The sequence below is a fragment of the Phoxinus phoxinus genome (assembly GCF_949152265.1).
Source record: "Phoxinus phoxinus genome assembly, chromosome: 7".
Taxonomy (NCBI): Eukaryota; Metazoa; Chordata; class Actinopteri; order Cypriniformes; family Leuciscidae; genus Phoxinus; species Phoxinus phoxinus.
Window position 1 is genome coordinate 41,302,533 of NC_136882.1, and position 23,547 is coordinate 41,326,079.

Here is a 23,547-nt window from a genome sequence, read left to right on the forward strand (position 1 = left end):
AAACTACCAAATCACTTCATACATGTCTCAAATCAGCATATTCTTCCATAACGCTAGCACAGGTTGACAGCCAACAAACACACTCTATCACGCACAAAACAATGACCTAAAAAACACTAACAACAGGAGCATTATACAATGTTTTATTCTGTAAATTAAGGACACCTCTCTACTGTTTAGAATTCATTGCAATAGATGTGACTGGAATCGAATCAGATATGATGCAGTATGCTTCAATGTATAGTTTTTTTTGCACTGAGTAATTCCAAAATACAAGAATTTGTATACACAGCATCCACCGATACAGATACAATCAGCTGTGGTTGGTCCAATTGTCCAATTGTTTTTATAGCATTTAATTTTTAGATTCAAAATATTTTTCATGACAATATTACGGTAGAAATGTAGCAAATTGCTGTCTTATTCAGTTTTGTATTATGTTATTGTTTTGAACTTAAGTTTAACAATTTTGAAAACAGTATGTAAGCATGTGCAGATTGGCCTGTAGGTACACAGAGTTTTGGCGGTTGTTGTGTCGAAGTGAGAAAAGAGTTCATGTAATTTGAAAGATGTAGTCATTGAATGATGAATGATAAATGATCCACAGTTTAGCCCACATAGACTTCTGTTGTGCTCACTGTGTGAAGAGTTTTGAAAAAGTGACCTAAGCATTGAGAAATGTGTCCTAGCGACTGTAAAAAACTGTAACATATTTAATATTGGGGGTATCCAAGTTATTGTTTTTATTTTTTTTCAATTTGTTTTTTTTTAGTAACGCAATAGTTACATTCCCTGGTAATTAGTTACTTTTGTAATGATCTAACTAAATTAATAACTCAGTTACTTTTTGTGAGAAGTAACTAGTAACTATAACCTGAAAAAAAAATATTTCCGATCTTTGATGTTATTTTATTTTATTTTTTAAAATAATTAACCCAAGTTTATTGGTGGTGTTCTCTTATATTCACATTATAAATTATATAACTAAAATTAATAATTAATCAGGTGAAACTGTGCGCTTGAATTTGTCGTTGCATCATACTATAATATTACACCACCCAAATTATGTATTTATTTCCTTCTAATTCTCGTTGTCATTGCAGGCTGGTTTAGCCTATATTCACCATTAAAAAATGTTTTAGCCTGATGCTTAAAATAGCCTTGAACATAAAACAACTGGACAAAAACATAGTTGATGACTAAAAACAATAATTTCATGACTCTAGACTTTACTTTGTGAAATCAATAGCATATTAAGTTTTTTTTTTCTACATTTACATTTAGTTATTTAGCAGACGCTTTTATCCAAAGCGACTTACAACTGAGGACTAACAGCAAACGAGTCATCGTGAAGAGGCAAAAATAACGCAAGAAGTGCTCAAAATACAAAGTTCTGGCATTGCTCAGAGTAGCATAAGCCAAAAACAAGGGAGGATTAAAGAGAAGGGTTTTTTGTTATTTTTTATTTTATTTATTTTTTATGTCAAGTGCTCACGGAAGAGATGAGTTTTCAGTTGTCTTTTGAATGTGGTCAGGGATTCTGCATTCCGGACGAGGGTAGGGAGATCATTCCACCAGCAAGGAACCGTGAATGAGAATGTTCTGGAGAGTGATTCTGTGGCTCTCTGTGAAGGTACCACGAGCCGTCGCTCATTCACCGATCGCAGGCTTCTGGTAGGGATGTAGACTCGTAGGAGCGAGTGAAAGTAGGAGGGAGCTGAGCCTGTGGTCGTTCTGTAAGCAAGCGTCAATGCCTTGAACTTGATGCGAGCAGCGAGTGGTAGCCAGTGCAGAGAGGTGAACAGAGGAGTGACGTGGGCCCTTTTGGGCTCGTTGAAGACAAGACGGGCTGCAGCATTCTGGATCATTTGTAGAGGTTTAGTTGCACATGATGGAAGACCAGCCAGAAGAGCATTGCAGTAATCAAGCCTAGAGATAACCAAGGCCTGGGCGAGAAGTTGTGTTGCATGCTCAGTTAGGAAGGGCCTGATCTTCCTGATGTTGTGCAGTGCAAACCTGCATGATCGAGCTGTCTTTGTGATGTGGTCTGTGAAGGTCAGATGCTCATCAAATGTTACTCCAAGGTTTCTGACCGACCTTGATGGGGTGATTAAAGTTGAACCTAGCTGGATAGTGAAGTCGTGCTGTAGAGACGGATTGGCAGGGAGGACGAGAAGCTCAGTCTTTGCCAGGTTGAGCTGCAGATGATGTTCCTTCATCCATGCCGAGATGTCCGCCAGGCAGCTTGAGATACGAGCAGCTACTGTGGGATCATCAGGTGGAAATGAGAGGTAGAGCTGGGTGTCATCAGCATAGCAATGGTAAGAGAAGCCATGTGCCTGTATGATGGGTCCCAGTGATGTGGTGTAAATGGAAAAGAGGAGCGGTCCAAGAACTGAACCCTGAGGAACCCCTGTAGTCAGTTGATGTGCTTTGGATACCTCGCCACTCCATGCGACCCTGAAGGACCTACCTGTGAGATAGGACTCAAACCAGTGGAGAGGAGTTCCTGTGATGCCCAGTGATGAGAGGGTGGACAGGAGGATCTGATGATTCACAGTGTCGAAGGCAGCAGACAGATCCAGGAGAATGAGAACTGATGATTTGGAGGCAGCTTTTGCGATCCGCAGGGCTTCTGTGACTGACAGCAATGCAGTCTCGGTTGAATGCCCTTTCTTGAAGCCAGATTGGTTTACATCTAGTTGGTTGGTCAGAGAGAGGAAAGATGATACTTGGTTGAAGGCAACTCGTTCAAGTGTTTTCGCAATGAATGGTAGGAGAGAGACAGGTCTGTAATTCTCTGAGAGTGATGTGTTTAATGTGGGTTTCTTAAGCAGTGGAGTTACCCGAGCCTGCTTGAATGCTGTAGGAAAAGTGCCAGTGTGGAGGGATGAGTTGATGATGTGTGTGAGTGCTGGTAGAAGTGTGGGATAGATGGCTTGTAGAAGGTGTGAGGGGATGGGGTCTAGAGGGCAGGTGGTGGGGTGACTGGAGAGGAGAAGTTTAGATATTTCTTCCTCGGTTAGTGGAGAGAATGAGGAGAGAAGGTGTTTGGGAGTGGGAGGGGTTGGACTGGGTTCCTGTGTGTGTGGAGTTGAGAACTGACTGCTGATAGTTGTTGTTTTGTTGGTGAAGATGTTAGCAAAGTCATCAGCAGTTAAAGAGGAGGTGGGTGGTGGTGGAGGTGGACAGAGTAGAGAGTTGAATGTCTTGAAAAGTGTTCGTGTGTTAGCAGTGCTGTTGATCTTGTTGTGGAAATAAGAAGATTTTGCAGCATGAACATCAACAGAAAAGGAAGAGAGCAGAGATTGATACATACTAAGGTCAGTTGTGTCTTTTGATTTGCGCCATTTCCTCTCTGTTGCCCTGAGTTTGGTCCGGTGTTCACGAAGAACCTCAGATAACCAGGGGTTAGAGGGAGTAGTACATGCTGGCCTGGAGGAGATAGGGCAGATATTGTCTAAAGAAGAAGTTAGAGTGGAGCATAAAGTATCTGTTGCGGTATTAACATCCAGAGATGAGAAGTGTGAGTGTGAGGGAAGAGAAGATGACACAGCAGAGGAGAGATGGGAGGGAGAGAGTGAGCGCAGGTTTCGTCTGAAAGTAGCTGGTAGGGGGGTTGGTGGAGCAAGGGTAGTGAGTTGAAGATTGAAAGTAATGAGGAAATGATCAGAAACGTGGAGAGGTTTCACCAAAGTGTTGTCTGTGATGCAGTTGCGTGTGTAAACCAGGTCTAGTTGGTTGCCTGATTTGTGAGTACCTGTGGTGATGAGCCGTTTGAGATCGAATGAGGCTAGGAGAGAGATGAAGTCTGTTGCATGCGGCTTCTCTAGATGAATGTTGAAATCACCAAAGACGACAAGTGGGGTGCCATCCTCAGGGAAAGAAGACAGCAGCACATCCAACTCCTCTACAAAGCTTCCCAGTTGACCTGGGGGGCGATATATGACTACAATATGGATCTTAATGGGAGTTGTAAGTGTAATATAGGGCCCTATGATTTCCGCGATCGCGGAAACGCGGACGGAATCGCGGAATTGGCCAATTAACGCGGAATCTAGTGTTAACACGGAATTTCGCAGAATTTACATATTTTTAATGAAATTCTGTAGTACCGGTACCCACCGTACGCACTAATAGGCTCCGCTGCTTTCAGTCGCTTCCGTGTTTAAGCCCAGGGCTTTAGACTACTAGGATCACTGTAGCCGATACCACTAATATATATATATATATAGTGTCTGTTTATATTAAACTGCAAAAAGACTATTTAAAAATTAATCCTGCATGTTCTGCTTGTCTCTGAATGGCGCAGACGCGCGGTTTCATTTTACCTCACACACACACACACTGAAGCACGCGTGATGCTCGCGCTGTTTTCAGTCTCTGCTGCCTCACGATATAATGAGGACATGATGAAATTAATCTCCAGAGCCGCTCTGAGAGTCACTCCATGAAAACTTTACGGTTTAATTTGAGAAAAACTATTGTCATATCATAGACACACAGACACAGAAACAGAAACTCAAAAGGTATTCTCGGCAACCCGTCAAAATAAGTTTGACAGAAATAATTATATTAGGCTACTGCATGTTGTACAGTAATGTGTGCATAGAAGGTTGCTTATTTTTCACTTGATCTTTTTATAAGCAATATACGTTTAAACAGCATGTAACCTTCAATGCCTATATCTATTATTTACTTATGATTATAATTTATGATACGTCAAAAATAATAAAGTCATTGAATTTTATTTTTATTTTATTTTTTTAAATAGAAAAAATAGTTCCAACAGATTTTGCTGTGGTACCGAAATTGGTACCGAGAACCGTAAAAGGTATCGGTACCAACTACTGTAATTTTGGTATCGTAACATCCCTAATTACCTAAATAAATTTAAGGTCATTCCTATTTTATTTGTGTACATTTTAATCATTAACATTAAAAGCACACTCTTTTTACGACTAAAATGACAGTAAAGGGTAAAAAAAATGAATTCCCAAAAATTAAAACGGAATTTGGGAAAAAATAAAACGGAATTTGGGAAAAAATTAAACGGATTTCATAGGGCCCTAGTAATAGCATGATATTCAAACGAGTAGTTATTGCAGAGAGAGGAGAGGGTTGAGTATTTCCAATTGTTAGAAATGAGAAGACCTGTGCCCCCACCCCTCCCAGACTGGCGAGGAGTGTGAGAGAAAGAGAAGTTGATTGAGAGAGCAGCAGGGGTTGCTGAGTCTTCTGGACGAATCCAGGTCTCAGTCAAGCCTAAAATATTAAGAGTAGAGTGAGATGCAAAGGCTGGAATGAAGTCAGCTTTGTTGACTGCTGACTGACAATTCCATAGACCCACAGAAAGAGAGAGAGGTGTGTGTGAGGATGAGAGGATGTGACGCAGATTAGCAGTATTGCGCTGCCTTCTGTGCGTGATGAGAGAGCGCCGTCGAGAGACAACAGGAATGTATTGAAAGCACATATTTAGTAGGGAAATACTATACCAGTGTGCAAGGAAGAGGGAGAATAGGATACTTAAGTGCCTTGCAGGTGTCCTTGCTCGGTGGAGTCGCGTAGGTAGAGTCGATGGTCTTTACCCGAGTCGGTCTTCACACGAGGAGAGCTGAACGCTTCCGCTGACGCTTGCGCGACAGCGCGCACACTACAGAAATATAGTGCTTTCAAACACCTGAGTGAGGACAGCTGCCTCTCCAAGCAATTAACACAGCCAAAGCAAATAATCCGAAAATGGGAGAAAATCGAAACTGCCTGTTTGGACAGCTACACTTAAGTGCTATAAAATTTAAACTGTCATCTTTTTTTTAGTCATGTTTATGGGTAAATTTTAACCATTGGTGGTTTTATGTATACAACGTCCCTGGTGGTTCTAGTGCTAAACCAAATATTGAGAACTGAGAATTATCAAATAAAAATCAAGGTGTAGAGTGTAAAGATGCAAACATAAAATAAAAACACCTTTGTACTGGCATTGTATGTTTTGTGTTCAGAATTCCATATTGGCTGTTCTTTCATCCCAACGGTTGTTCTTCTTGTGTTCTATACGGCAGAAATGGCAATGAAACCCAGGAAATGATATTTGAGGTCTCCGTTCAGAATGTAACATGCCCCCTTATGAACAGACAAGACGACGTAAAGAGCACAAAGGAAGTCAAATGTTTCCTTCCTCATGTCTTTGAGTTAGACCCTGGAGCTCAAGTGAGCTGGCGAAAGGTAAGACATGACTGCAGAACCATAAGTGACACACATATTCACACTACAGGTTAATACGGTTGTAACACAGTTTCCTGACCGGACACGCCGCATTGCAATTTCTTTTTTTAGAAACGGTTTCTATTTCTGCAATGGCATACAAAGTATGACAATGATTATCTCAGGTTCAGATTATGTGCTTTATTTACTGTTAAAAGTGTCTAATGTAAGATTGAATATCATTTATAGCTGTACTGAAAGCAACAATACATAATTCACCTCAGATCTTGGAAATAAATGAAAAGAAACAAGAACATTCAAACTGTGAACAAACAAGTGTATTCTATGACAGACTGTTTACAATAATCTAGCCTTGAGGTCATGAACGCATTAACTAATTGTTCCGCATTTTTCAATGAGAGCATATGGCGTAATTTAGATATATTTTTAAGATGGAAAAATTCGGTTTTACAGATCTGGTACTATGGTACGGTCTAAATCCGGACTGAAAATCCTCGCAGATATCATTTCTTTCAAGAAAGGAACACAGTTGTGAGGATACTGCTTTTTCTAATATCTTTGACAGAAAAGGCAGATTCGAGATCAGCCTGTAATTGACTAGTTCTGTAGGATCAAGTTGCGCTTTTTTAACAAGCGGTTTAATCATAGCTAGCTTAAAGGATTTTGGTACGTATCCTAGAGACAAAGATGAATGAATGATATTAAGAAGAGGATCTATGACATCTGGAAGCATCTCTTTCAGCAGCTTAGTCGGTATAGGGTCTAACATGCACGTTGTCGATTTAGATGATTTGACGAGTTTGCAAAATTCTTCCTCTATATATTCTATTATATAGAATATTATATAGAATATCTTCCTCTATCTATTCTTCCTATAGCAATGAATGAATCAAATTTTCCCTCAGGGAGACTACAATGCACTTCCTGATGCGATACTGTATTAGACGGTTGCATAGTTATAATTTTGTCCCTGATATTATCGATCTTATGAGTGAAGAAGTTCATAAAGTCATTACTGATGTGTTGCTTGGAAACTTCTGGGCTTGAAGCTTTCTTTTTCGTTAGTTTAGCCACTGTTTCAAATAAATACCTAGGATTATGTTTATTTTCTTCTAGGGCTGTCAAAAAATTAAAATATTTAATCGCGATTAATCGCACAATTTTATCTATTCTAAATATCTCTTGATTTCTTTTTGTCCCATTTTTTTTTTCTTCTAATTTTAATGCTCTTATCAACATGGCAAAGTGGATCGGCTTGCTTTGTGCAAATGTTTTTATTGAAAACAACATTGGCATATACTGTTCAATTTCACACTAAAATTCTCACTTGGAGCAAATAATCTCTCACACAATGTAACACTGTCCATCAATAAAAGGGTGAAAGAAATACTGACGAGGTAACATTACTGATATTGACAAGTGGGCGTAGAAACGTATCAGCGGTGTGTGTGTGTGTGTGTGCTTGACTATCAAGTGGTATTTAGACTGGACGTGCTGCGATGAAAGCTCAGTTTACAATGACAAAACACACAGGTCACTTTGGTATTGTCAATTTAACCATTTGGCAACTTTTTAAAAGTAAACTTTCCATTCAGAATCTTATTGGCATCCATTTCGGCGTCTCATCATTCATCCACCCAAAACGTAACGTTAAAGCGGGTCGCACACCGGACGAGAAGCGCAGCGCCTCGTATTTAAAATTCAAACACATTATTCTCTATGAGTGTACACACACCGGCGGCGCCGTTCGGCGTTTTTATTGCTGGCCATAAACTGAGAAAGTGCGCATCCGATGTGCGATACGAGTTCTTCTAGACGCGGCTCGGAGCTGCGCTTCTCGTCCACTCTTTGGCCGGTTCGCATCGCAAGCCCAAACAAGTGTGTGCGGCGTGCTGTTGTTTTGTTTCTGGTCTAGCTAGATCCGGTGTGGTGTTGTAGTTTTAATAACGTTACTAGTTGTTGCAAAAGCATGTGAAAAAAAACTTGTGATAAATTTTTTTACGCCGTTAAAATGGGTTTGCATTAACGCCGTTAATAACGCGTTTAACTGACAGCCCTATTTTCTTCTAATAGGGTTGAAAAATAAGCAGATCTAGCAGCTTTTAAAGCCTCTCTGTAAGCAATCGAGCTCTCCTTCCATGAGATGCGAAACACCTCTAGTTTTGTTTTCTTACAGTTGCTTCCAGAGCAAATTACAGTGCTTGACATCGTACTTGCGAGTTCACACACCTCTTTAATATTAATTTTGGTGATCTCCGACTGGCGGAGTCGAACATCATTAGTGCCGACATGAATAATGATCTTAGAGAATTTACGTTTAGCATTAGCCAGCACTTTCAAATTTGCTTTGATGTCAGGCGCTCTGGCTCCCGGCAAACATGTGACTATGGTGGCTGGTGTCTCTATTTTCACGTTCCGTGTAATAGAATCGCCAGTAACTAGGGCACAATCAGAATAATTCTCAGTGGGTGTTTCACTGAGCGGGGCAAATCGATTTGTTATGCTAATCGGAACGGAAAAGTGTTTTTTTTATCACAGTTGGTATCACCAACCATACCGTTCCCACGGCGGTAAAGTATTATTCTGGTTGAGTACCAACTGTACATCCGGTGGTTAATACTACCTTCATCAAAGATAGAAAATGTCAAATAAGTTTTGCAGATGGCAAAACATTGCTTTAATCATCAATATGTTGAGCATTGTGGGTTCTGGAGTTGCATACGTACACGGTCTTCTCTTTTAAAGGATTTACTTTACGTTGGCTGTGCGTGTGTGTACTGTACATACTCATTGTAATCTCTCTGTTCTCCCTCTGTAGAACTGCCTTCCACTTCCACTTTTTTCCACTGGAAAAAACAGTATGGTTTTCCCGGTGGACAGATCAGATGAGATGGTTGGACTCTTTACTTGCTTTGTGAATTTTACTTTTGAAGGGCTGAACTACTCTGCTGCCCAGACTACAAAAATCTACAGCCAGCCTTCAGATTTTGGTAAATGACAATTCAATTCAATTAAAATTATAATTTTTTTAATAACAGGGAGCCAATAATTATGGCCAGCGTGTTTTGGAGAAAAGCATTTATTTCACAATGTGATTTACCCCCCACTTTCAATTATTTTACTTCAATGAGAGGTTAGATGTTTGTGAATTATTTTAATGAAAGATCAAAAGGATAAACAATGCATATTTATTTTTTACAGCCTTTTTTGATCATATTTACCAGGGGTACCATTAATTCAGACTACAACTGTACCTATTTACAATAAGCACTTAATTCAAAAATAACTATTAAATAATAAAATAACTTAGAAAATGCTATCTCATGAAATAAAGAGTGAAAGTCTGGTGGTTGAAAACTTTTGGCAACATTAAATCCAGGAGAGAAGAGCATTCTAGAGAAAGAGCAAGCAGAGAGTTTGAGTTCGAGCACGTGCATGTAATATCCGAGCGAGAGCAGAAGAGCCACGAAACTGTAAATTTAAGAACGTGCGTCCAGTTTACTGTGAGAGTGAAGGAAATACGCCTGTTGAGAGATTTGTACTTGTGCATTACTTGTATGCGCTCTTGACATTTGTCATTTAAAATAACGCTATATAAACGGCCTCAAATAAATATAAAAAGGGGAATATAATAGTGTTTGAAAGCTGCAATAGATTTTTTTATTTGTTCAAATCAATGGAGAATATCTGGTATTTTTCCGTGGGTGCTCAAGCCTCAAACGTTTATGCTGCATCATGATTGGCTGGAGCGTCACACACACACACTGGCCACAGGGCAGAAACGTCCCGAGCAATTCAAGAAGAAAGTAATAAACTACAGCCACTTCTAGTGATGATTGAGAGGCATTATTTTTGTATGAGTCTGTCCCTTTACTTAAAAAAAAAATCCTGCATAGTTTCAAAATCCTTTAACTTGATATAGTTAAATAATTAAGAACCTGAAATAAGAAGTGCGTGCCCTAATAACATCCACACACCGTAGACGGCAGTTCAGCGCTGATGGAGAGACTCTGATGGATGATGTGATGAATGTTTCTCTGTGTGTAACAGTGGTGACGAAGCCTAAAATCATCTACCCAAAGCAAGAAACACACACCGTAACACTAGGTGAGTGACGGCGATGACACGCTTAAATGTTTTGTTGCTGTACGTGTCAATTCGTCAATCCCAATAGTACTTGTATTGTTTTAACTCGAGGCCATTTATGTGTTTTTGTGATCTGCAAAAAAAGTATGCAAACATATTAGCATTTAGGAATGATCTCTTTTCATTCATGAGTGTGAATTTGAATCGAATTTGTAAAAAAAACACAGCATATTAAATTGAATTTTTAATTAGAATGACACGAAGACGAGTTTATTGAATTGCAATATAAAGAAAAGTCATGAAACCGAAACATTTTGAAAAGTGCAATAATATTCATGTGACCGCAGGTGAAAGTTTCAAGCTGAGCTGCAAAGCTCTTGTTGGGAAGAACGACATGGAAGAAACTGACATATTCTGGACGAGTGACTGTGAATGTCTCAATCTGAGCTACGAGAGCTCCACGTAAGGACAAAAGATACTTTGCTCTTTATATAATGAGAGAGTGTTTTGTGTATGATGTGACCAACCACTTTGTTTTTGCATGTCTTGTTTTTCCAGCATTAAGGAGAGCGAGCAGCTGTACAAACTTTCTGTTTTATCCATCTCAGAAGTCAAAGATGAATATCTGAACACTGATCTCACATGTCTCGTTCAACACCCTGCAGGTTCAGATTTTGGAACAGTCCGGCTTATCCAAGGTCAGCTCTGAGTTACATTGGACAATACTTTTGATTATGTCCCCTTTTCCAACTTGTTCCTTCTCTTTTTCTCTCAGCTAGTCAGAAGGAGCGTCATTATTGGATCGGCCTCGGTCTGGTGGCTCTGGTCACGTTACTGGGCGCTGTGGCGTTCCTCTTCAGAGTCGATCTGGTTCTGGTTTATAGGGATGTTTGCTCGTCTTCTGCCGTATGCAGCGGTACGTCTTTACCTCAGATTTGTACCGACTGTTTTCTGTAGAGATGCTTTCAATTACATGTCAGTGGTTTTGTTTTTTTGGAAAAACATTATTTTCATGACAATTAAGCACATTTAAAAATTCTCATTATCATAATGCATTTGAATGTTTTTTTTAAACTCCTGTTCTTGTTATATTCTCGTAAGAATCTCATTACTATAATACAGCATTTTTTATCAGCCTAAATATCAGTCAAGTCAAGTCACCTTCATTTATTTAACGCTTTTAAAAATATAGTCAAGTCAAGTCACATTTATTTATATAGGGCCTTTTATAATACAGAGTGTTTCAAAGCAGCTTTACAGACATAACAGAAAAATAATGCAACAAAGTTTATTTCCAGAAGAAAATAGCATCACAGTCCAGCTTAAGTAAGTTCAGTGATGTTTAATTTTTGTTGTCATTTTTTTTTTTATTTAGTTAATTTATATATATATATAGCCACTCTAGAGAAAACCGTGATGTCATCGTCAAGCTCAGATCAGTTCTCATATAATGGTGTCAATGCAGGCAGATCAATAATATTGTTGAATATTAAAATAAATGTTAAATTTCATATCTCCAACTAAGCAAGCCAAAAGCCAATGGCAACAAAGGCGAAAAAGCAAACCAAAACTCTTATCAGGGCAGAATGGAGGGAAAAAAAACACTTGGGAGAAACCAGACTCAGTTCTCCTCTGGCCAATGAACAATCAGTGTATGATTATGATTCAGGCAGGGTTTTATAGGTCAGAAGTCAGATTGGATTGGAACAATCAGAATACTGAGGGCCGTATCCTGGAACGCTGCTGTAAACAGTCTGGTCTAACTGTTCACAAGCTTGCCTTCCGCGACCATCAAAAGGCAATCTTAAGTCCTTGAAGGGTGCGTGCTCTAAATTTTATTCCAACCTCATCAATAAAAATACTGGAAATTCTAAGCAGCTTTTCTCTACAGTAAACAATTTCTTGAAGCCGAAATCATCTTCATCCACTGAAACCACAGTGGAGCGATGCAACAGCTTCATTTTAGATCTAAAGTCAATAACATCTGCTCTTCAATATCTGGCTCTTCCTCCCTGTCTCCACCATCCTCCAACCCCCTGCCCGGGAGATTGCCATTCCTTTTGCACTTCACTGAGGTTCAGCAGAGCCACGTTGAGGAAACCATAAAAAAAATGAATCCGTCCACCTGCACCTTGGATCCCATCCCGACTGTTCTGCTTAAGTCATTCATTCCTATTGTCAGCCCAATCATCACCGAGTTTGTTAATCTCTCTCTCAAAACTGGTTTCGTCCCTGTTGCCCTTAAAGCTGCTGTCATCCGTCCAATACTCAAGAAACAAACCCTAGACCCGGAGATCCTGGGAAATTACAGGCCGATCTCCAACCTCACCTTCCTATCAAAGGTTCTAGAGAAGGAAGCCGCCTCTCAGCTTCACAACCATATAAAACACAACAACATATTTGAGATATTTCAATCAGGCTTTCGTTCGGCTCACAGTACTGAAACAGCTCTACTCAGGGTGTCAAATTACCTTCTTATGGCAGCTGATTCAGGATCACCATCACTGCTCATTCTCCTCGACCTAACAGCGGCATTCGACACAGTGGACCATACCATCCTCCGAGACCGCCTCCACAACACAGTTGGACTGTCGGGAACAGCACTGCAGTGGTTTCAGTCCTACCTTTCTGTCAGGACTGAGCGTGTTATATTGGGAGAATATGAGTCCAGGCTGCTCCCTGTTACATGTGGTGTTCTGCAGGGGTCGGTTCTCGGCCCAATCTTATTCATTCTTTACATGCTTCCCCTCGGTTCTGTCATCAGCAGACATGGACTATCCTTCCATTGTTATGCTGACGACATGCAACTTTATATTAAACTACCCCGAGCCCCTCCACAGCCCTGACACGACTCACCACATGTCTTGAGGAGATAAAGGCATGGATTAAAAGCAACTTCCTCCAGCTGAACTCCAGTAAAACTGAGGCACTACTTGTTGGCACCCCTCATCTGATCCACTCCTCTCCCATATCTCAGTTTATCTTTGACGGCGAGGTCATCACTTTCTCCTCCTCAGTCGTAAACCTAGGGGTTCGGTTTGACCCGCAGCTGACCTTCAATGACCATATTAAACACATTTGCAAAACCTTCTTCCACCATCTTCAAAATATCTCCAAACTCCGTCCCCTTCTAACTCTTCAAGATGCAGAGAAACTTGTTCATGCCTTTATTTCCACCAGGCTGGACTACTGCAACGGACTCTTCATTGGGATTTCTGGCAGAAATATCCAGAAGCTACAATACATCCAGAATAGCGCTGCCAGAGTCCTAATGAGAGTCCGAAAATATGATCACATAACTCCCATTCTACACTCACTGCCCTGGCTCCTTTCATTCCGGATCGACTACAAAATTCTCCTGCTCACACAAAAATGTTTCACCGGACATGCACCACATGAGTACAAGAATTCATCACTTTGAAATCCTCCCCCCAGCACCCTCAGATCATCAGGCCACCTGCTTCTTCAGGTCCCCACCACCAGGCTTCGTACCATGGGGGACCAAGCTTTCTGTTCAGCTGCACCGCGGCGTTGGAACCACCTCCGGAGTGAGCTGAGAGCAGTGCAGAGCCTGGACACTTTTAAAGCAGAACTGAAGACTTTTTTTTATTCAGAAAGGCTTTTATGTGCTGATTGTTTTTATTATTTTTTAGTTACTGTCATTTTCCTGTGTAGCACTTTGAGATTATTCGGAATGAAAAGTACGTTATAAGTAAAATCTATTATTATTAAATCTATTATTAATACTATCCAGTTCCATCTGGTTGAAGATCGGAGTCATGCTGGCATGGGACGAGTTTGTTGAGGATCAGTGCCAATGGCTGTCGTGTCGATGAGGCCTTCACAATGGAGAGTCTAGTAACACAATCTCTGCTGACACTTCAGGGATGCGTTGTGGTCGTGTCTAGGCACAGCTCCACCATCTGATCTGGATACGGCCCGGATCCGGCTGACTACATCATGAGTTGTGGTCGTGTCTGGGCGCAGGTCCACCATCTGATCTGGATACGGCCCGGATCCGGCTGACTACATCATGAGTTGTGGTCGTGTCTAGGCGCAGGTCCTCCATCTGATCTGGATACGTCCCGGATCCGGCTGACTATATCATGAGTTGTGGTCGTGTCTGGGCGCAGGTCCACCATCTGATCTGGATACTGCCCGGATCCGGCTGACTACATCATGAGTTGTGGTCGTGTCTAGGCGCAGGTCCTCCATCTGATCTGTATACGGCCGGATCCGGCTTACTACATCATGTGTTGTGGTCGTGTCTAGGCGCAGGTCCTCCATCTGGTCTGGATACGGCCCGGATCCGGCTGACTACATCATGAGTTATGGTCGTGTCTAGGCGCAGGTCCACCATCTGATCTGGATACGGCCCGGATCCGGCTGACTACATCATGAGTTGTGGTCGTGTCTAGGCGCAGGTCCACCATCTGATCTGGATACGGCCCGGATCCGGCTGACTACATCATGAGTTGTGGTCGTGTCTGGGCGCAGGTCCACCATCTGATCTGGATACAGCCCGGATCCGGCTGACTACATCATGTGTTGTGGTCGTGTCTGGGCGCAGGTCCTCCATCTGATCTGGATACGGCCCGGATCCGGCTGACTACATCATGTGTTGTGGTCGTGTCTAGACGCAGGTCCTCCATCTGATCTGGATACGGTTGGATCCGGCTGACTACATCATGTGTTGTGGTCGTGTCTAGGCGCAGGTCCTCCATCTGATCTGGATACGGCCCGGATCCGGCTGACTACATCATGTGTTGTGGTCGTGTCTGGGCGCAGGTCCACCATCTGATCTGGATACGGCCCGGATCCGGCTGACTACATCATGAGTTGTGGTCGTGTCTAGGCGCAGGTCCTCCATCTGATCTGGATACGGCCCGGATCCGGCTGACTACATCATGAGTTGTGGTCGTGTCTAGGCGCAGGTCCACCATCTGATCTGGATACGGCCCGGATCCGGCTGACTACATCATGAGTTGTGGTCGTGTCTGGGCGCAGGTCCACCATCTGATCTGGATACGGCCCGGATCCGGCTGACTACATCATGTGTTGTGGTCGTGTCTGGGCGCAGGTCCTCCATCTGATCTGGATACGGCCCGGATCCGGCTGACTACATCATGTGTTGTGGTCGTGTCTAGACGCAGGTCCTCCATCTGATCTGGATACGGTTGGATCCGGCTGACTACATCATGTGTTGTGGTCGTGTCTAGGCGCAGGTCCTCCATCTGATCTGGATACGGCCCGGATCCGGCTGACTACATCATGTGTTGTGGTCGTGTCTAGGCGCAGGTCCTCCACCTGATCTGGATACGGCCCGGATCCGGCTGACTACATCATGTGTTGTGGTCGTGTCTAGGCGCAGGTCCTCCATCTGATCTGGATACGGTTGGATCCGGCTGACTACATCATGAGTTGTGGTCATGTCTAGGTGCAGGTCCTCCATCTGATCTGGATACGGCCCGGATCCGGCTGACTACATCATGAGTTGTGGTCGTGTCTAGGCGCAGGTCCTCCATCTGATCTGGATACGGCCCGGATCCGGCTGACTACATCATGTGTTGTGGTCGTGTCTAGGCGCAGGTCCTCCATCTGATCTGGATACGGCCCGGATCCGGCTGACTACATCATGTGTTGTGGTCGTGTCTAGGCGCAGGTCCTCCATCTGATCTGGATACGGCCCGGATCCGGCTGACTACATCATGTGTTGTGGTCGTGTCTAGGCGCAGGTCCTCCATCTGATCTGGATACGGCCCGGATCCGGCTGACTACATCATGTGTTGTGGTCGTGTCTAGGCGCAGGTCCTCCATCTGATCTGGATACGGCCGGATCCGGCTGACTACATCATGTGTTGTGGTCGTGTCTAGGCGCAGGTCCTCCATCTGATCTGGATACGGCCCGGATCCGGCTGACTACATCATGTGTTGTGGTCGTGTCTAGGCGCAGGTCCTCCATCTGATCTGGATACGGCCCGGATCCGGCTGACTACATCATGAGTTGTGGTCGTGTCTGGGCGCAGGTCCTCCATCTGATGTGGATACGGCCCGGATCCGTGCCGACTACATCATGTGTTGTGGTCGTGTCTAGGCACAGGTCCTCCATCTGATCTGGATACGGCCGGATCCGGCTGGCTACAGTAATCCTTGGATTAAGCAGAAAGACTAACATTAGCATAGATGCCATTCTTCTTATGATGTAACGGTACATTGGGTGTTATACGAAAGTGTTCCCGGTTCCGGCTGACTTAATTTTTGCAGCTTAATAATCATTTAACTGATTTGAATAATAGGAATGTATAATTTTCATGTGTATGCCAGGTTAAAGAGATGTGTTTTTAGTCTATATATAAAGTGTGTCTGCTTCCCGGACAATGGTAGGAAGACTTTTGGTGTTTTGGTGCTAAATAGGAAAAGGATCTACCACCAGCAGTCGATTTTTATATTCTAGGTATTATTAACTGGCCAGTGCTTTGAGATCACAATAGATGTGAAAGACTATAATGCGTTAAGAGCTCGCTCAAGTACTGCGGAGCTAACCCATTTATTGCTTTGTTAGGGTTAACCCTAACCCTGAGTGATCAGCAATATTTAAAAATTTAGATCAGAGCTCAGAATGTCTTTAAATGCCAATCCCAATGCATCTTTTTCTATTCTACATGTATATTAAAATCACCACAATTAGTACTTTATCTGCAGCCAGTACTAACTCTGATAGAAAATCAGCAATTTATTTGATAAAGTCTGTATGGTGCCCCCTGGTGGCCTGCATACAGTAGCCAGCACAAATCTCAAACATGATTTATCATTTACACTAGATAGTGCTACATTAAGCATCAACACAAGTATTATATTTGAAACAAGACTGCTCAGTAATTCTGAAGATATTACTATAAATTACCGCAAACCAGGTAAATAATAGTACCATTAAGTATGTTAAAATGTACATAATTTTTTTTCAAATCATTGTTTTTTATTGTCATCACAGTAATGTGAATAAAATGAACTGTGAAAAATAGTCTTGATAGTAGTCCCATTGCCATCTTTAAGGAGTATTATTAGTTTTAAAAGTTATTAGTTAATGGATTGTTCGATTCAAGCATGTATCAGATACGACAGAAAGGGACCTGATTCTCTGACCTGAATCACAATCAGCACAGTGACAAAAACTGCATAGCACTGCTTTTTCATCATTATTAATTATCAAATTATAATTATATCGTCATTTTATTGTGTATTGATTATTCTTATGCTTCATTTAAGATGGAAAGTCATATGATGCGTATGTGAGTTATCTCCATGGTGACCAACTCATCTCATCTTCCGCAATGACCTTTGGCCTGCATTTCCTTCCTGAAGTGCTTGAAGATCTTTATGGTTATAAACTGTTCATCAGTGGTCGTGATGAACTTCCTGGCGAAGGTAAACATCCTGTCCCATGCACAGCAACTGGGTCCGCTCGGTTTATAGCTAAAAATATGTATTTCAAACATTTTCAGCCTTTAGACAGTATGAATGTCTATTTATGTATTTGCTCTGAAATAACTTGATTTCTCCCCCCCATGATTCCCTGAATCATTTCATCAATGAGTCATTCAAATTGTTTAATGTAAGAAGTATAGTACAATAACATCCTGTTCAAATTATGAATGTATGTTTTCACAACGTTTTTCACTAAATGGAAAATATGATTATTTAAATAAATTAAATAGATGCAAATAGTTAATCATAAACTATGCCATGATTTTTTTTTTGTCATAATTCGGACTCTTTTTATTATGCATGACTGACAAATATGAATTTCGTTAAGTTGATTTAAATATTTTTAATCCAAATAGATAGATATTTTATATGCAAATAAAATACACAGATCTTAAATTTAGACCTAAATATTTTTTAGTGTATATTGTAGTGTAATCCTGCTAAAAACCAAACGTTTGACACTAATCGAGTCTCTTTTTCAGCGGTGCATGAAGTCATTGCTGACAGAATGAGCCGAAGTCGAAGGCTGATCATTGTTCTTACATCACAGTCTCAAACCGATGCCACCAAGAAATCCCTGATATCAGACGATGCTGTGCGACTGGAAGAATCGTCCTGTGCCCAGATGTGTGCGGCGTACGAGCAGCGAGTGGGTCTGTATGATGCTCTGGTGAAGCAGGGTCTGAAGGTCCTCCTGGTGCAGGTGGAGGACGGTGTTGAAGAAGCTTCACTGCCCGAGTCTCTGCGCTTCATCCACCGCACCAAAGGCATCCTCAGGTGGAGGCAGAACGCCAGTGATCGTGCAAACAGAAGGTTCTGGAAATACGTGCGTTACCACATGCCTCCGGCTCAAAGGCAGTAAATACAGCATGTTGAACTAGTGCAGCTGCAAGTCTGGGCTCGGTTTTACACACAGGGCATAGATTAAGCCAGGATTAGGCTTTAGTTCAATTAGGGCATTTAAGTCGATTTTATAAACTTGCCTTAGCAAAAACATTACTGGTGTGAATCTAGAGACAAAACAATGGCACTGACATCTTTAATATATGCTTTTAGTTAAAACAGCTCAAACATTAATTTTAGTCTGGGACTAGATTAAACCTCGTTTGTGAAAACCTTGACAGTGTTTATAGTTGTTTGAGCAACAGCTAGTCCTTTCTATTCTTTTTATTAATTTGTTTGTTTGTTTTTATTTTTCCTTTATTTTTTGTTGGTTATGATAATTGTTTTTTTCTTCTAAAATGTTTATAATAAATAGTCAGCTTTTACATTTTCTACAGTTCATGTCAGACAAATTTCTGTTCATTCTTTTTTTTTTGTGGAGAATATTAAAAACAACAATGCAACAAAAACAATCTCAGATTTTTTTCGTCGGAATTCATGTCATAGCATGTCAAAGTTGCTTGCCAATTGAATTTTTTACAATTATTTGGTGACATAATTGTTTATTGTAATTTTTATTATATTAATAAAAAGTAACTATTCCATTTTTTGAAAGCAGTAAGTATTTTAGTGATTTAATTCTTAAATTATACGTTTATCTCTGTAAAGCAGCTTTGAAACAATCTACATTGTTAAAAGCGCTATATAAATGAAGATGACTTGACTTGACTTGAACAGTTTAAACTGCTGTTTGTTACACAATATTACACACAGAACTTGGAGAATGACTCCATGATATTATATCCAGGATTCAGCTACAATTAGACATACAACTTCTTCCAGTTCGGTTAGTGTTACCATTTCTGATAAACATGGACGGGGTACAGTTCAAACATCCATGCAATCTTATTCCTAAATACAGTGATTCTCCTGTGTCTATTGAACCTTTAACAAAATCTCAGTGAATATTCAGACCTGACCTCTGACCCAGAGAGAGCATTTTGTAACAGACGGTTATATCTTAAACTCTGAGGTAAAACATCAGGACACGCAAACAGCTCCGTTACATCGTTTCTTTTAGTAGGATGAAAATAATCGTATTTAAATTGTGAATAAATTATATACAGAAAGCGATCAAAGAACAATCTTTCCACACAGGGCGAGTTTATCTGGACACTTGCCAAACTCGTTATGAAATCAATGACACGGTTACACTGCACATGAAGCTCTTACTGTACTTACATCATCGTGTTTGCATTGGAGAAAGCAGAGCGAGTGCAGAAACTGCGTTGCAATGATATCTTCATTCTCGCGATCAACAACAGACTGTCATCTCAATGCTCATCACGGCAACATTTTATGTGATGGGAATAGATCTAAATACTTTAAAAACTTCTGACGATTTGTTAATCTCGATAGCTGTAATAGTAAAAACGTATAATAGCTGTAGTAAAAGTATTCGAGAGAGTTTCACATGTAATAAGTAGCTATCTCATAGGCAAGCATGTCAGCCAATCACAGCAGTGGCCGGTTACACTGAAGACTCACACAGACACGCCCCTTCAAACAGAGCGTTCAAATCAGGGGCTAAAATTAGTCTAGGAAAAATGCCTTTTATTTCTAAATTATGAAAAATTTTAATCTACAACACATAGTAACATTATAAGGGCTACCCAGGACACATTATAAAATAATAAAATAACCCCTATGTCATGGGACCTTTAAAAGTTTTTTCTTGTTATGTTGCTCATTTTGTATTTAACTGCGTTATAGTACAGAACTTGTTTTTTAAATTGGTTTTGATTTTACTATGTTATTTATTCATTCAAAGTCTATTCAGTCTTTTTTATTGATCGCAGTCTTTTCAATCAGTGATCACTTTTTGCACTTTCATCTTTGGCACTATTTCAGAAGCCTCAGCTCTCATGTGAATGCCTGGGTGAATTCACCTTTATTTGAACAGCGCTTTATACAGATTGTTTCAAAGCATCTTTACAGTAATAACAGGAAAACTAGTTAGAGCTCCTCCCTAAATTAGTTGGTGAACCGTTTGTTTATTTAAGGTCGTGGGGCCTATACCATGAAGCCGGTTTAGGTGGCTAGCCAGCTATGTTTCAGCTTAGTTTCCGCCAACCCGGGGTTTTAGGTACTATGAAAGTAGTTCGGCTGTAAGCGGTGTTCGTCGCCATGGTATCTTATGCTGCACGGCTAACCTGCTCCGGGGAAGGTTATGCTCTGGATTCTAGATCGCAGACTGAAGTTTGACCAATCAGCTGTGAGCAAAGAAACATATAGGTGACGTAACTAATTCCCAGTGTCTGTTGCACTTTTCTTCCAAATCCTGTGGACATCTCAGCGCAAATTGTTAGACGAGCACATCGTAGAGAAAGAGTTTTTAGCCAGACAAAATCCCCTTTCCTTTCCTGATAGTTACTTGTATAAAATATACAGATTTTCCGCGGAACCAATATCTTATCTTTGCGAACTTCTTGAGCCGCACATGAAGAATTTGATATTGTTGCCTTACCTTCTGGCTTGCTTAGTTGGGGACATTTAATATTCAACAATATTATAGATCTGCCTTAAAGGTGGACGATGATGAAATTGTTTTTTGTATTATTTTCATGTTATCACTGTGAAGCTGCTTTGGTACAATCTGTATTGTAAAAAGCGCTATATAAATAAAGGTGACTTGACTTGACTTGACATGTCGAATCCATGCACTTACTGGAGGCTACCGCAAATTATTGCATTGCGTTTTTTTGCAAATGGTACATACTTGCACGGTCGGTGATGCACAGGACTTAGGGGAAAACACGGTTTGTCGAACGATTCGCAAGGTGGTCCTCGCTCTGCAGGAGTAAATTAATAGTTTCATTAATAGTGTTCCCCGGACATTTATCGACCATGTCCATAAAAGAGGGCTTTTATAAAATTGCCGGTAAGATATATTGATAGGGTGACATCACATGAACAAATTTTTTTTCTTTCAAAAAGCAAATTTCACAAATGTACTACAGTACATGTTAAGAATTATTTTAAAACTTTTTTATTATTATTCGGTTGATCTTATGATAGGATTCCCTATCGGTCATTGGAGCAATAGCCTGCACACATTTGCAATCTCCACTTCTCTAGGAGAACATTAGGCAGATTATGTTAATAGAAAGTCCTTTCACACCCTTAATGTTCAGGTAGAGATGATGTGAACATGTGAAATGATTATTTTCTGTGAGATGAATCTTTAAATTAATAGTAACATTAACAGATATAACAATGATATACTTTCTGTTGTGTCAGCACTTTGAGGAAAGCAAGCTAAATTTGGTACAGTACAGAGTGAAGTTAGAGATGACCTTTGGCATCCTAAAGGCATTTTTCAACTGTCTTCGGTGCTTAAGAGTCACCAGAGCAGGCATCACAGATAGTGTCTGCATGTGCCATTCTGCACAATATAGCCACCATTAGAAGGGAGCGAGAACCACCACAAAACCAGCTTCTCCCCGATGAAACTGACCCGATCCCACTTGACCACCCAGCTGGTGCAGATGTAGATGCAATCACCATACAATATTACACTTAATAAAAGCACATTGAAACTGCAGATAGGTCTCAAACTGTTTAATTGGTTTTGTGGGATGGGAGGGAGAAAGAAAGCAAGAGAAAGTTGCATTAATAAATATTCATGCTAAACTGTTACTTGGTTAAATAAGGTCAAATACTGAGACCAGTTTAATCCAGCTGTTTTTTTGAGCATCCTCAGCTCACAGCCAGGCTCCTTTAGTGTGCAGTCTAGCTCTATAATCTCCTTTTGTAAAGGGTCCTGACTGAGTCTGTTTCCTCCTGAAACATAATTCCACCACAAACATGATGGCTAATCAAATCACAAAAGTTCCTTGACTTCCTAAAAACACATGACTGTAATTTATGTCAAGGATTTTAGATCCTTACCTTGCTCACATTTCTTCTGAAGCCTGTTGAGGTAGAGGCTTCAGTTTCTGGGACGGGTTGTGAAAAATCCTACAATAAAAGAGATGTGTAAGGGCCAGTCCCTTTTTTATGCCATACATTCCAATGTTTGCCATAATAAAAAGCCAAGTGCATTCACCTCAGCAACTGTCTCAGAACACAGTGTCTTTATCATTTCCTCCACCCTAATAAATAAAAGTAGGCCAATATAAAGCATAACTGTTGTAAAGTATGTTTCTGGTGTTCTGTCTGCTGCATACTGACCTTTGTGTGGGAGACTCTGTGCATGTGTGCTGGCTTCAACAGGGACACTGCATTTCCCTCTACTGCAGAACATACAGTCAGCCATAGCTAAAACTTAAAAAATATAGTAAAGTATGTCACACATTACTTGCTTAGAGGAGCCAGAACTGCAGGGTCAGATTGTAGCACCTGTAATCCCATCCATAATCGGCCGTCCCTTATTGCTACTAGAGACCACTTCTCTGCCAGTGTATTCTGAATTTCACTCTTTTTCTGTTTGCTGCAAACCAGTGTTAGTGATAAAATGTTCACAAAAATAATAAAAGGTTGTGGTAAATACTCACCACTTTGAATTATATTTTCTTTATCTGCTGCCAAGAACGTTTGGAGTTGGGGTTGCGTCTAAAAATCAATGAATATTAATCTTTCTTAGTACATGCACATTTTTTATATATTATAAAAATATAGGGCAGGCTATATTAAACATACATGTATGTATATTTTACATGAATATTGAACGTATTTGTTTAACTTAGCCTATATGTATTAACGCAATCATTAATGTTTCTCGAACAGTCCTATCTTGCTTTGGCAGCAGAGACCGTATTGCTTATGTTTAAATTCATCATCGTAATTCTGAATGATTATCTCTTGCTCCTC

The 23,547-nt window shown here is 40.8% G+C and overlaps 1 protein-coding gene across 3 annotated transcripts in view; it reads left to right on the plus strand.

The window, feature by feature from the left end:
• Positions 1-19,292, plus strand: part of il1rl2 (interleukin 1 receptor-like 2) — a 32,245-nt gene extending 12,953 nt beyond the window's left edge. For all 3 annotated transcript variants that reach the window (XM_079619936.1, XM_079619937.1, XM_079619938.1), the window contains 8 exons: positions 6,060-6,222; positions 9,041-9,212; positions 10,273-10,329; positions 10,656-10,770; positions 10,867-11,006; positions 11,084-11,224; positions 17,575-17,733; positions 18,276-19,292. In XM_079619936.1, the coding sequence (XP_079476062.1) occupies positions 6,060-6,222; positions 9,041-9,212; positions 10,273-10,329; positions 10,656-10,770; positions 10,867-11,006; positions 11,084-11,224; positions 17,575-17,733; positions 18,276-18,655 (1,327 nt within the window). In that variant the 3' untranslated portion in view covers positions 18,656-19,292. The remainder of the gene's footprint in view (positions 1-6,059; positions 6,223-9,040; positions 9,213-10,272; positions 10,330-10,655; positions 10,771-10,866; positions 11,007-11,083; positions 11,225-17,574; positions 17,734-18,275) is intronic.
• The last annotated feature ends 4,255 nt before the right edge of the window (positions 19,293-23,547 follow it).